At 48.3% G+C, this 14,085-nt stretch overlaps 1 protein-coding gene across 7 annotated transcripts in view; it reads right to left on the minus strand.

Annotated features, from left to right (window-relative positions):
• Positions 1–14,085, minus strand: part of ZFAT (zinc finger and AT-hook domain containing) — a 133,551-nt gene that overhangs the window by 12,812 nt on the left and 106,654 nt on the right. For all 7 annotated transcript variants that reach the window (XM_053248968.1, XM_053248962.1, XM_053248961.1 and 4 more), the window contains one exon: positions 13,360–13,493. In XM_053248968.1, the coding sequence (XP_053104943.1) occupies positions 13,360–13,493 (134 nt within the window). The remainder of the gene's footprint in view (positions 1–13,359; positions 13,494–14,085) is intronic.

Genomic DNA, 14,085 nt, shown 5'->3' on the forward strand with positions numbered 1-14,085 from the left:
AAGGAAGATGTCTGGGTTTACACAACAGGTCTACAAGAATCTCTAGGTCCCCGCAGGGTAGACTGATCATGTAAACCCGCCTGATGCTTTAACCAGTCTTCTCCCCAATCCAACTCTCTCTTTGTATCAGAGCTGGGCTGGGAGAAAACTACTTAAACCAATGGAACAGAGCAAGATAGGATTGTGCAGAACCAGTTTGAATCAAACCAGGTTTGATTTGAACCACCTTAGTTCAAATTTGAACCTGAGTTCGAACCAAGCCAGGCCCAGTTTGGACTGTACCGGTTCAGCTCGGTTCGACTATGCCCGTAACGGGGAAAATGGTAAGGATTCCCCTTTACAAGCAAAGGGGATTCCCTAACTATAAAAGGGTTCAAGGAGCGGGCAGGCGTGAGGGTATCATACTGCCACTGCAGGCTCCACAGTGGTGGCCCCTCTCGGCCCCCCAGCTGGTGTTTCCCCCTGCACCATGGGCTGGCAGATGGCTGGTCTCTGTGCATAAGTGGAAGCCATTTGTTTTACCTCTGCGCATGCTCAGAGGTCATTTACATCATCATGCAAACTTGTGTGGTGATGTAAATGGCATCTGCACATGGGTGGAGGTCAAGCAAATGCACGGAGGCCACGGGGGGCGGGGGAGAGTACTGGCAGGTCCGAGTGGGGCCGCCAATAACATACCTTCTTGCCCACCCCTCCAACCCCTTTATAGTTAGGGTATCCCCTTTGCTTGTAAAGGGGAATCCTTACTGGGTTCCTGGTACTTGAATGAGGTTGATTCAGTTTGACAGCAAGCAGCGGCTGGTTCTTACGAACCAGTTCATGGAACAGCAGTTTCATTCGAATACAAACCGAACTACCAAAGATAGCTCCGTGCACACCCCTACAGCAAGATAAGGTAGGGGAGGGGGGCAAGTTTCACTCCCCTCTCCTGCATATTCTTTATCACAGTAAAACAACAACAACTATACACCTTGTCATGCCCCCATTTTGTTTATTTATTTATTTGATTTCTATACCGCCCTTCCAAAAATGGCTCAGGGCGGTTTACACAGAGAACTAATAAATAAATAAGATGGCTCCCTGTCCCCAAAGGGCTCACAATCTAAACAGAAACATCAGATAGACACCAGCAACCAGTCACTGGAGGTACTGTGCTGGGGGTGGATAAGGCCAGTTACTTATGTTCTTATGGATAACTTCATGGATAGGTCTATCAACAGCTACTAGTCGGAGGGCTATAGGCCATGGATTCTCAATGTCGAGTCCTCAGATATTATTGGATGTCAGTTCCCATAATCCCCAACCAAAGGCCCCTAGGGCTGGGGATTATGGGAGCTGAAGTCCAAGAAAATCTGGGGACCCAACGTTGAGAATCCCTGCTTTAGGCCACCTACAGCTTCAAAGGCAGGATGCCTCTGAGTACCAGTTGCAGGGGAGTGACAGCAGGAGAGAGGGCATGCCCTCAACTCCTGCTGTAGGCTTCCAGTGGCATCTGGTGGGCCACTAAACAGGATACTGGACTAGATGGGCCTTGGGCCTGATGCAGCAGGGCTGTTCTTATGTACTCACCCCCTGCTAAATAAAGAGAATCACCACGTTAAAAGGTGCCTCTTTGCCAAGTTAGTAGGGGGTGGACACCTAGAAAGAACTACACAAGGCTGTCCCATCATGTTGAGTTTGAGCCTGAAAACAGGAAGCACATACAAATATAAAAAACAGTTTCCTAATGTGAAGTATAGTGAAAGCGAACCTTAGGAGCACATGAAGTGCTACGCAGGTCCTCTCCGAGAGAGAGAGAAACTGTTATGAGAGACTACGCATACAGTCCCCACTCCCTAGCTCTAAGTTCTACTCTAGTAGAACTTGCCCACATCGTGATGTCCTGTGGTCCCACAGCAGGCCCACCAGCAGCTGCCAATTATGTGGAGCAGAAAAATGCTGACCGCCATGATGTCAGCAAATGGGCACATTCTGCTAGACATTATTGAGGGGACAGGTGGGGGGGGGCTATACATGTGGCTGCAGTTTTCAGGAGGTAGCTGTGTGTTTAGCATAATGCCACGTTTGACCCTTAGAAACAGTGCTGACACCTGAAACAAGTTTTGTTCAAGAGAAACAGGACAGATGCTGCTGAGCAAGGACTCAGTGAGGCAATTAGAGGACAAGGGTGGAGATGCAGAGACAGGCGACACTGATAGATTGTAGAGCCCTTGAATATTTTTTTGTTCTTGCTATCTATTAGTCTAGCTGAAGGTCACAGGGCTAGGAGAACACAGTACTGTTCCAAGAGGAAAGTCAGATATACTACACATGCCTTAAAAAACTATCATATTGAACAATGAGAAACCCAGGATGATTAAAAGTGGACAACACACCCACTGAATTACATTCCTCAGGGTGGAATTAGTAAAGGGCGTTTTCCCCCCTTTTCCTCTATATTAATTTTTGCCGGTGAACAAATTCAATTTCCTGCTGCACTTTAGAATTAAAAACCCTCAAAAGTAATATGAACGCTAAATAAAAGTTGTCAAAAACATAAGGGCAGAGGATTCAGATGAATAGTTCTCCATGTCATCTAGACTGAAAAGAAAAAAGAGAATTTCTTACTGTTAATTCCTGTTGTCTGAAACCCCCAAGGCTCTGTTCAGACATTATGTTGCATCTGTGTTCAGGTATGCATGTACAGGTTTTTGTATGAATGAGCATGCCTGAATCAATTTTAAAAGCAAATCTGGGCACAGACCCCATGAAATGCAGAATACAGAAAGGAAGTGTACTGCTATACTTGCACACAACATAAGATGTGAATGTACCTGTTTACAGATCTGTACCTATGTACTGTACACTCGTTGTACAAGTGTTGAACATACCGGGAAACAAGGCTCCAGTTGTGTTTTAAACTGCGAGTCCTTTGGGGTCAAGAAACCATCTTCTTTCTTTTTCTATATAAACCGCTTTGAGACTGGTTTGGTCGAAAAGCGGGATATAAATTAATAACAATACCACCAATACATCAAATGGGGTATATGGAGAAAGTTCTAAACATGTTAAAGTCGTCCACTAACAATCTGTATAGGATCACATGCATGGCATTTCTTACAGGGCATGAGGTGCGAAATGGAATATCAGGGGATTTACGCTAAGGACACGATGGGGTCCTTGCAGGCTCACCTGGACAAAGGTCTGAATATAAGCACCCTCAAGTGGCCGCTCCCAGTAGCATCCTAGGTTGCCAGGGGAGTGGCTCCTTCTCATCCCATCCTGACCTGAGAAAGCGTGGACTTATTAAATCCCCTCATGGTTCACCATTTCCCTATGTGGAATCTGATTCTCACTGTTTTCATGGGAGCACTCTTTGAATGATGGCAAAATGTGAGCTCAAAAGACAAGTGTGAGACCACTTTCCTAGTGGCTGTCAGTTGAGCTAGGAGTGAGCTGGCGGGTAGTGGGAGGTCTTTCTGATGGTCCACAGCTCTGCATTTCTTCCAAGGACAAGGCGGTGCTCAGACCTGATTTGGATTTTATCCCCAAGGTTAATTCAAGTTTTCCACAGATCCCAGGACATTTCTTTTCTATCCTGCTGTCCCCAGCCAGTTCATTCACAGAAGAAATCGGCACACCACAGATATAAGGAGGACTCTTGATTTTTATCTCAGTAGGACAGTGCCCACTAAGCCTTGTTTGTGTCTTTCTAAGACAGGACTTTGGGGTGAAGGTCTCTAAAGCCACCATCTCTGACTTAAGCAGTGCATAGTTTTTGTTGACCACAGCCTGAGAAAACATTATCTGGAGAGAGTCAGAGTGGGGTAGTGGTTAGAGTGCTGGAGTAGGACTGGGGAGACCTGAGTTCAAATCCCCATTTAACCATGTTACTAGCTGGGTGACTGAGCTGGTCACTTCTCTCTCAGCCTAACCTAACCTACTTCACAGGGTTGTTGTGAGGAGAAACTTAACTATGTACACTGCTCTGGGCTCCTTGGAGGAAGAGTGGAATACAAATATTAAAAACAACAACCACTAACTGATATCACAGCCCATTTCTTATGGGGCGGGGGCAGTCATGTCAACAATATTCAAGGCTAGTTTTCAGTTGAAGGTTATTTGTAAATAAAAGCAGATACTTGAGCTTCTCTGCACTCTTTCACCAGGCATTATGAGATTAAGGTTTTCTCTTTTGTGAATGTAGGTTTTTGTAAATGAGTTTTACAGAAAGTTATTTCCCAGTGTCATGGCCCGGTCTCAACCAGCCCCACAAAATTAAGCTTCACCTCTGCCACCAAGTAGACTTTTATTTCCTCCCCTCGCTGGGTCTACTGAAACAGGCTTCCAAACCTCTGTTTCAATTAATGTTAGGTAGAGTGAAAAGGCTTCTAAGTGTGGGGGTGGAGAAAACAGACAGAGGCTGTAGTTTGTTAAATTCAAAAAAAAGGAGAAATTTGACTTTGAAACAGTTCAATGTAAAACAGTAGCTCTTTTGGAAAATTTAGTACAAAACAGTAACCATATGAGCACAAGCAACAAATAAAACATGAGAAAAATGCATCCAGTCTAACCTGCACCTAATACTGTGCCTTAACCTAGATACCTTACCAGGAGTTTTCTTATATCCAGCTCCAATTTCTCCAATCACAGCTCAGCTTCTGCAGCAAACCTGGCCTTTTCCTTTTCTCAGCTTCAGGTCTTGATCTTCCTTTCCAGTACTGGGGGTTCAATTCCAGACTGGTCCTTCTCTTTGTTTAGCAGGGGGAGAGTAACTCGCCCTATCCACCCCCAGCACAGCACCCTTCTAATAACTGTTGCTGGTGTCTATCTCATGTTTCTTTTTAGATTGTGAGCTCTTTGAGGACAGGGAGCCATCTTATTAATCAATCAATTAATTATCTAAGTAAACCACTTTGGAAACCTTTGTTGAAAAGCGGTATATAAATATCTGTTGTTGTCGTCCTTCAGCTGCTTTGAGGGTGATTCGGTTCTCAGCAGGGTTTATCAGCCTAACTCTCCCAGTGATTTCTCAGCTCTCATTTCAGCAGCGCTTCTCTCCTGGCTCTCCAAGACTCCAAATCCAACGAACTGACTTCAGCTTTTCAGCTCTCCCATTTTTCAACTCTGGCTCCAGCTTCAACTGCAACTCTGACTCACTCCCTGCTGCAAGCCAGCCTCCTTTTATTCTCCTTTCCCCCTCCATTTTTTTCCCTAAACAAACCAATCAAAACAACTCAAGCTCCCTCCATTCTTTTAAAACCGAGCCAGTCAAATCAAACCCCCTCTTCCCTCCAAAATTTAACCAGTCCAACTCTTCTCCCTCCCAAAGCAAACTGTAGGACAGGAGCTGTGGACTTTTGACCCCAGCACAGCTTTTTAAAACACAGCACACTGGGAGTAAGCAAATACATACTCAATACAGACATCTTTAACACAAAAAGAGGAAGTTCAGGCCTCATTATTTCACACCCAGTGATAGCTGGTCTGTGTTGGAATTCTGCACGGGGAAGGCACTGCTCTTACAATTCTTGAATATCTTCCAGGAGCCTCAGGAAAAGAGGACATTCCTCACTGTGAATTCCTTTCAGAAAACATTCCACTAGGGATGTGCAAAAAATTTCGGGCACAGATCGCTCTGTGCCCGAAATGAGCAATTTCGGGTGATTCGGGGCCGAACCGAATCACCCCCGATGTCCCCCAATATTTTTCGGGACCGAGCCAAATCACCTGAATTTCGGGGCCGAAAAATTCGGGTGATTCGGCTCATGGCCGATTTTGGGGGATTTTTTGAAGTTTTAGTGACTTTGGGGCAGTTTGGGGGCATAGAATGGGATCTGGGCAAAAAGAGTGGGGTGGGGTGGTAGTGCCTAATGGGTGCAGGCTACCACCCCAATTTCAGGGGGATTGGGCAAAGGGGTGATTTTTGGGAAATTTCTGAAATTTTCATGTCTTTGGGGCAGTTTGGGGCAGAAAGTGGGGCCTGGGGCAGAAGAGTGGGGTGGTAGTGCCTAAAGGGTGGAGGCTACCACCCCAATTTAAGGGGGATTGGACAAAGGGGTGATTTTTTGGGGATTTTTGAAGTTTTTGTGTCTTTGGGGCAGTTTGGGAGCAGAAAGTGTATCTGCCCCAAAAGGGTGGGGTGGAGTGGTAGTGACTAATGGGTGGAGGCTAATACCCCAATTTCAGGGGGATTGGGCAGAGGGCTGATTTTTTGGGAATTTTTGAAGTTTTGGTGTCTTTGGGGCAGATTGGGGGCAGAAAGTGGATCTGCCCCCAAAGAGTGGGGTGGGCTGGTAGATAGTGCCTAATGGGTGGAGGCTACCACCCATCCCCAATTTCAGAGTCATTGGCCAGAGGGCTGGATTTTGGTGAATTTCTGAGGTTTTTCTTCATAAAGTGCTTTGATTCATTCATCATATTCATAGTAAATGAGAGTGTGAAAAAAGTGAAAGTGGGGTCATGAGAGTTCTTTAATTGAAAAAAATCTCAATTGCTATCATTGAATGAGAATTCACACCTCAGAAGTTTTTCTGAAGGGATGTTATTCCCTTATTTTCTGAGGTGTGAATTCTCATTCAATGATAGCAAATGAGATTTTTTTCAATTAAAGAACTCTCATGACCCCACTTTCACTTTTTCACACTCTCATTTACTATGAATATGATGAATGAATCAAAGCACTTTATGAAGAAAAACCTCAGAAATTCACCAAAATCCAGCCCTCTGGCCAATGACTCTGAAATTGGGGATGGGTGGTAGGCTCCACCCATTAGGCACTATCTACCAGCCCACCCCACTCTTTTGGGGCAGATCCACTTTCTGCCCCCAATCTGCCCCAAAGACACCAAAACTTCAAAAATCCCCAAAAAATCACCCCTTTGTCCAATCCCCCTTACATTGGGGTGGTAGCTTCCACCCATTAGGCACTACCACCCCACCCCACTCTTTTTGCCCAGATCCCATGCTATGCCCCCGAACTGCCCCAAAGTCACTAAAACTTCAAATATTCCCCAAAAATCAACCCTTTGCCCAATCCCCCTGAAATTGGGGTGGTAGCTTCCACCCATTGGGCACTACCACCTCACCCCAAAATTTTGCCCCTGGGACCTTTCCCCCCCGAATCGATTCGGATTAAATCCGAATCCGAACCGAATCAAGGGTGATTTGGGTGGCCCATATTCGGGCACAAAACAGAACAGGGGTGATTCGGTTCGGGTCCCAAACCGAATCACCAAAAATCTGAATTGCACACCCCTACATTCCACCCCTCTCTTCAATTTTCTCCAAGGCACCAGCTGATCTAATGCAAAAACCTTAGCTGATCAAGCCTCCACTTTTGCAGGACACATGGGCAAGGCAACTAGGGACTTGTGGGGGATCTCTCTGCCCTGTCCTCTCTAACGTTTTCCTCCCATCTAGTTGTTCAGGAATATTACAGTGAGCCACCTAATAGCACAGTAGGGGTGTGCACGGAACCGCCAATTGCGGTCCAGTACTGGGGTGGGGGTGGGGTCCCTTTAAGAGGGGCAGGAGGTTTTACTTACCCCTCCCGCCGCTTTCCCGATGTTGTGCCATAAAGTTTAGAGTAATTGGGGCGGCAGGACACCTCCCTGCCGCCCCTTCCCCGACGTTGCTTCAAAAGACTCCCAGGAGTCCTTTGCGCGCGCGCACACATCACAGAGACGTACACGCGCCCGCAAAGGACTCCTGGGAATCTTTTGAAGCAACATCAGGGAAGGGGCGGCAGGGAGGTGTCCTGCCGCCCCAATTACTCTAAACTTTACGGCACAACATCGGGAAAGTGGCGGGAGGGGTAAGTAAACCCTCCCGCCGCTCTTAAGGGGACCCCCCAACCCGAACCGGACCGCCCAGGTCCGGACCGGAGGCTATTTTAATGGCCTCCGGACCGGTCCGGGCCCATCCCTATAGCACAGCAGGGGAATGGCTTGACTACCAAGCCAAAGGTTGCCAGTTCGAATCCCCGCTGGTATGTTTCCCAGACTATGGAAAAGATATGGTTTCCCAGACAATAGTTTCCCACACTATGGGAAACACCTACAGCAGTGATGTAGGAAGATGCTGAAAGGCATCATCTCATACTGCAAGGGAGGAGGCAATGGTAAATCCCCCCTGTATTCTACTAAAGACAACCACAGGGCTCTGCCAGGAGTTGACCCTGACTCGACGACACACTTTACCTTTACCTTTTATTTCCCAATAGCTATGAGGCTGGGGGGCAGCTTCTGCTCTAGGAGGGCAAGTCGGCCCTTCCCCTGAAGAATGCTGCTTTGTAGTTTGACCCTACCTACTCAGCCAGGGAGAGATGCCATCCCATCTAATCAAACTTACTGTTCCAGTCATACTCTTTTATGGGCTTGGGGAATCTGGGATACAGGCATGGCCTTGCCCCTGCTTGCAAGCCCCTTTGCATGCATTTCAGTGGAAGAGCCAAGACCTCCATTCCTTTGTGCGGCTGCATCTGCCTCTTCTTCAGTGAAATCAACACAAGAAAGCTAGCACATGCAGCACCTTGGCACATGCGCTGGTGCATGCATGAAGTTCTTGGCTAGAGAGGTAGAATTTTGTAAAAGTTAATCAGAAGGACTAACTCTCTAATAGAGGGGTTTTTACAAGCTTCAGTGCATGCATCTGAGCTGGCAGCTGTCCCCTTGGCAGAAGGGTAGTGGAATTTTAAAGACGCTGCAAAACAGAAGACTCCACAATCAACAGGTGCACAGAAATATCTCCAGTTTAGATATCCCAGCAGCTGCATTTAGTAACACTGCTGCATGTTGCAGGGATGTGGTGGCTGTGCAGATGTTGAGAAATGCATGCATCTTGTGTTTGCAAAGTGGCGTCTGAAGGGGAATTTGCACATGCTCCCTTCAGTGAAATATATGAACTCTGCAAGTATTTGGAACTCATACACCACATAAGGAGATGCGGAAGTGGCCCCTTTCAAACGTTATACAGGAAGCGCAAGCAGAAGATGCATCTGTGTTTCCGCTTGTCACTTCTTCCTAAGTTGCATCCTGTAAGGACAACCTGAAGCTCCCCAGCTATTGTTGGACAGTAACTCCCATCATCCCCATCATGTATTGAATTCATTGTGGCTGGAGATGATAGGAACATAGGAAGCTGCTATATACGGAGTCAGACCATTGGTCTACCTAGCTCAGTATTGCCTTCACAGACTGGCAGCGGCTTCTCCAAGGTTGCAGGCAGGAATCTCTCTCAGCCCTATCTTGGAGATGCTGCCAGGCAGGGAACTTGAAACCTTCTGCTCTTCCCAGAGTGGCTCCATCCCCTAAGAGGAATATCTTACAGTGCTCACACATAGTCTCCCATTCATATGCAACCAGGACAGACCCTGCTTGGCTAAGGGGACAAGTCATGCTTGCTACCACAAGACCAGCTCTCCTGGGAGAGAGTGTCCAACAGCAGCTAGAGATCTTTGGGCTGGCCACCTCTGCTGAAAGGCGTTTTACCTTTCACGGCACCCTGACAAAGTTGGTTGGCATGTCTTTGCTTTTTCCTCTCTGGTTCCTCAAAATGCCAGACGGAATGCAGCGACTCACATTTCAACAGCATATTTTAGAAAGCTGAGCTTCAAGCAACAGAGAATATAGCCTGGGCATTTATTTAGCTCCACTTAATTGAGTTTCTGCAAGGCTAGTCAAGGAATTGTTCAAGTCCTCCTCAGCTAATTTGGTTCTCTCGGGCTGCCGACCCAATTCCCTGACTCATCAGTTCTGCTGAGCAGAGACACCCTGGAGATCCAGATGGCATGTGAAGAGAAGAGGAAGAAGAAGAGCTGAGAAGTGGGAACGGATGAAGGCCAGGTTTTGGCCTGCTTAAAATCCTATGCCAAGAGTTCTCAACCTTGGCTCTCCAGGTGTGGTTGGACTACAACTCCCATAATCCCAGGGATTATTGGAGTTGTAGTTCAACAACACCTGGAGACCCAAGGTCTGAGAAACGCTTTCCTACACCATTGTTAAACTGCGTGGCAGGCCAGCTTCCCCTGATGCCCTAAGAGGAGAGACGTTCCTTGTAGTGGCATATGGAACTGGGCACCAGCAGCCACCACAACTAATATTACCATACGAGCCACTGCCATGCAACCTCTGGCAGTGCTGCCATTGGGGCCGTCACAACAGCTCCCAACCAGGAAACAAAACTCTACAGCAGGCCTGCTCAAATGGGCCCCTCAGCTGTTTGGGGACTACAACTCCCATAATCCTCAGCTACACTGGCCAATAGCCAGGGATTATGGGAGTTGTAGGCCAACATTTGCAGGAGAGCTGAAGTTGAGCAGGCCTGCTCTATAGGCATGGGCTTCCTTGCTGGGGACTTCTCACAGCCAGCACCACCTGTCATAGCAGCATTGCTGATTGTTGCTCAGCAGCTAAGCTGCCTGGTCTCTGGACTGCCAGCAAGCCTTGTGTTTGCAAAAACTGAAAGGGCTGAGGGCAACAGCATAGTGTCCTGCAGTCCTGTGTGGTGCCACACAATTGTAAATCCAGTTCGTACACATCCTTTGAGCTTCATACCAGTCTGGTTTCTAAATACTTGATAATGGCTTTCAGTAATCTATCTATACTAGCTGACCCAAGTGCGGCCGCCGCCACCAGCCGCCACCTCACCTCCGCGGCCAATCCCACCGCCTCGCCTCCGCAGCCGGGCCCGGCCCAGCCAGTCCCGCTGCCTCGCCTCCGTGGCCGGGCCCACCTGGCTCCCCGGCCATGGCCGCCGCCGCTGTTCTCCTGGGTGCGCCTTACCCAATCAGGCGCCCCCGCAGCCCAGCCAATCAGCTGGGCTGCCGGGACGCACGTTCGAAAGGCACACCCAGGAGAATCTATCTATATATTTAATTCTCAAAGGCATACCCGTGGCTAATCCCATGTGTGGCAGCTCTTACAAGCAGAAGCACTATGGTGATTGGGTAGTGGAGATTCCATATGCAGATGGGGGGAGGAGCCTGTGGCACCGTGGTGACTGGGCAGTGGGGGATCCATGTGCAGATAGGGAAGAGGAGCCTGTGATGGTTAAGGACAGTTGGAATGCAACTGTTATTGGTCGGATCCTTAACCATCACAGGCTCCTCCTCCCTATCTGCATGTGGAATCCCCACTACACAATCACCACAGTGCCCCAGGCTCCTCCCGCCATCTGCATATGGAATCTCCACTACCCAATCCCCATGGTGCTTCTGCTCGTGAGAGCTGCCACACATGGGATTAGCCACGGGTATGCCTTCAAGAATTAAACAGATAGATAGATAGATAGATAGATAGATAGATAGATAGATAGATAAAAGGATGGTGGGCAGTGGTCTGAGAAGAGAGTGGTCATGAAGGAGGAAAGAGCCCCTTCAGGAGAAGGAGGCTGCTGTTGTGTGAATTAGATGAGGAAACAAGATGAACAAAATCTGTTAACTCAGGAAGGGAGTGAGAGAAAGAGAGAGTGGGGAAAAAGAAGGGAGGGAAAGAAAGACAGTGGGGAAGAGCGAGTGGAGGAGAGAGAAAGACAGGAGGGGAAGAGAGAAAGAAGGAAGGGCGAGGGATGGGCCCGAGCCTGTCAGTGGCCTGAGGGGAATGAGCGGCCATAGCGGTGCCTATTGGCAGCAATGAAGGGACCAGTCAACCACTACTGCTGTTTGGGGCTACCAAGGCCATTGGCGGAGGGGGGCAGGCAGGCAGGGGACGAGCCTGGGCCAGTCAGCGGCCTGAGGGGAACGAGCGGCCATGGTGGGGGTGGTAACGAGGAGGGGCCTGGTCAACTGCTGCTGTTGCTGCTCCTGTGGGGAGGGTCTATAGCTGCAGCCACAACCAAGAGGGGTGAGGGGGATGAAAGCAACGGGATGGAGGAGCTGGAACAGGAGTTTGGCTCAGGTGAGGGTGGAGAGATCTCTGAGGTGAGGGGGGCTGTGGCAAGGGGTGAGGGGAGCAATCAAGTACTAGCACACAGATGCTCTGCGTGGGTTAAGCTAATCTGAAATATTTCTCCTCACTCTTGGTCCTGTACATGAGTTTTGCTCTGTTACATGCCTCTATCCAGAGCCCCTCTTCTGCACAAATAGAGTCCCATAAAGATTTAGCAAAATGTCACCAACACAAAGATTCAAAGTAGAAGCTGCAGAGAAAATAACTTGGCAATTAACTGAGTTTTTCTTTCTTCCAGTGGGTCTACACAAAAGAGGAGCCAACAATTTATCTCAGGGGATTGTGTTATGCTGTATGCTTGTGGATATCTGCAGACATACAATCAACTGAAACATATTTTTATGAGCAAACCACAATCGCGGGGCTCTTATCTTTATGAATAATGAAAGCTCTCCTATCACTACACACATACAAACTAATCTTTCAACTGCCTCCACAAAGCCTGTTTGTTCACAGTCCAGCAAAGTCCTGCAGATCAAATACGCCCTCAGCAACATGTCTGCAACCTCGCTGCTGCAACCAGTGCGGCTGCCAACCACTTGCAGATGGCTACCTCATTACCGCTGGATGCTCAGAAGTGGAATGAAATGCAGGTCAATTTTCTCCGCTGTCTTGCCTTAGGGCTGATTTAAACAGGCATCTTTACCACAATGCAGTCACCTTTATTTGGAAGAAATGTAACTGCTCTGAACACAGAGGCAGGTCAAAGGAGCCAGGAGGCTGCATGTGACTGCAGGTTTCCTCAGGATGCATGTGGAAACAGGAAGCCAACATACATGAGAGAGAGACAACTAAGCAGAGGGCCTTCTTCCTAATGAGTCAGCACTTTGCATTCAGGGGACTGAGCTAAGGAGGTCCTTTGCAGGCAAGCTAGACCGGTCTTCCCTTCACATTCACTGAGCTGGCACAGCCTCACAAAGAGACTGCACCAGGAATACGCTGACTGCTTGAATTGGCCGCCAGACCTTGTTGGGCTAGTACAAGGGGCTCTCTTGTTGTCGGACTACAACCCCCATCATCCCCAGCCACAGCTGATGGTAACTGGGGATGATGGAAGTTGTTGTCCAGGAGCAGCTGAAGAGTCTTGGTCGGCCACCCCATCCTGGCATAATAGGCTTGCATTAAGGATTTTGATGTCAGACGCTGAAAATATCCCAGCCCCACTCCCCTTTATATACAAATAACCAACAAGACTATGTGCTGATTGAGGCACACAATTCAAAACTTTCCAATGGCTGACTCCAAAAACAAATGTTACAGAGAGTGTTGATTAATGAGCTGCACAGACAGAGATTTTGTCCCAACTTATTTCAAATCTCTAAAAATATTTATTCACAGCAATGAAAGATGGGTCCCTGCGTACAGAGTACATATTTGGTTCAAAAAGATAACAGGCATGCAAACACACACAACACAGAAAATTCATGTTTACCTGCTTCACGACGGTAACCGTTCCCGGGGTCATGGCAACCACAGAGGCGACGGCAGCTGCGTCGTGAGGCTCTGAGCCCAACTCAATGATTTGCTGCAGAATGTTCACAGCCGTGGTGGGGTCAAGGCGCCCTCCTTATCAGAGAGGAGCAAAGAGAACTACATTATCAGAGCTAGGTCAGTTTTGACATGAACTGAGATATCCCATTCCGTTCAAGTTTCCTTTCCAGGTTCCCTTTTCCATTTGGCACATTCTGCCATGGTGTGCCTGAGATCTGCTTACAGGAATCGAGTACAGGAACAACTAGAGAGTCTTGGCACCCTGAAGGCCAACATATTTATTATGGGCAGCCGCACGATACGTGGCAAGTCTGGTCCTCGGCACAAGCCGCGAGTTCTTCCGGCCCCAGTGTGCCGTGCGAACCAGTCCAACATCCATTCCCCCAGCTGCCTTCCCCTCCACCCCCCGACATCCACCACCCAACCTCAAATCCTGGTTACAGATGTTGCCTGGCAAGGGAAGTGTGGCTGGGGAACCAGAACATTGCATGTTCCCCTGACACGCTGGGACTGAAACTAGCAGCTCATACTGGAACCAGCCCTTGCCAGGAACCAGCAGTCCATGGCAACTGTACTTGCTGCCAGATGTGAGAAGCTGCCCTATGTCATCAGCTTCTGCAGGCCAGAGCCGCATTTATCCGGTGCCCTTCGGTCTGTAAGCCCTTTC

This window comes from Hemicordylus capensis, chromosome 4 (assembly GCF_027244095.1).
Source record: "Hemicordylus capensis ecotype Gifberg chromosome 4, rHemCap1.1.pri, whole genome shotgun sequence".
NCBI classification, from domain to species: Eukaryota; Metazoa; Chordata; class Lepidosauria; order Squamata; family Cordylidae; genus Hemicordylus; species Hemicordylus capensis.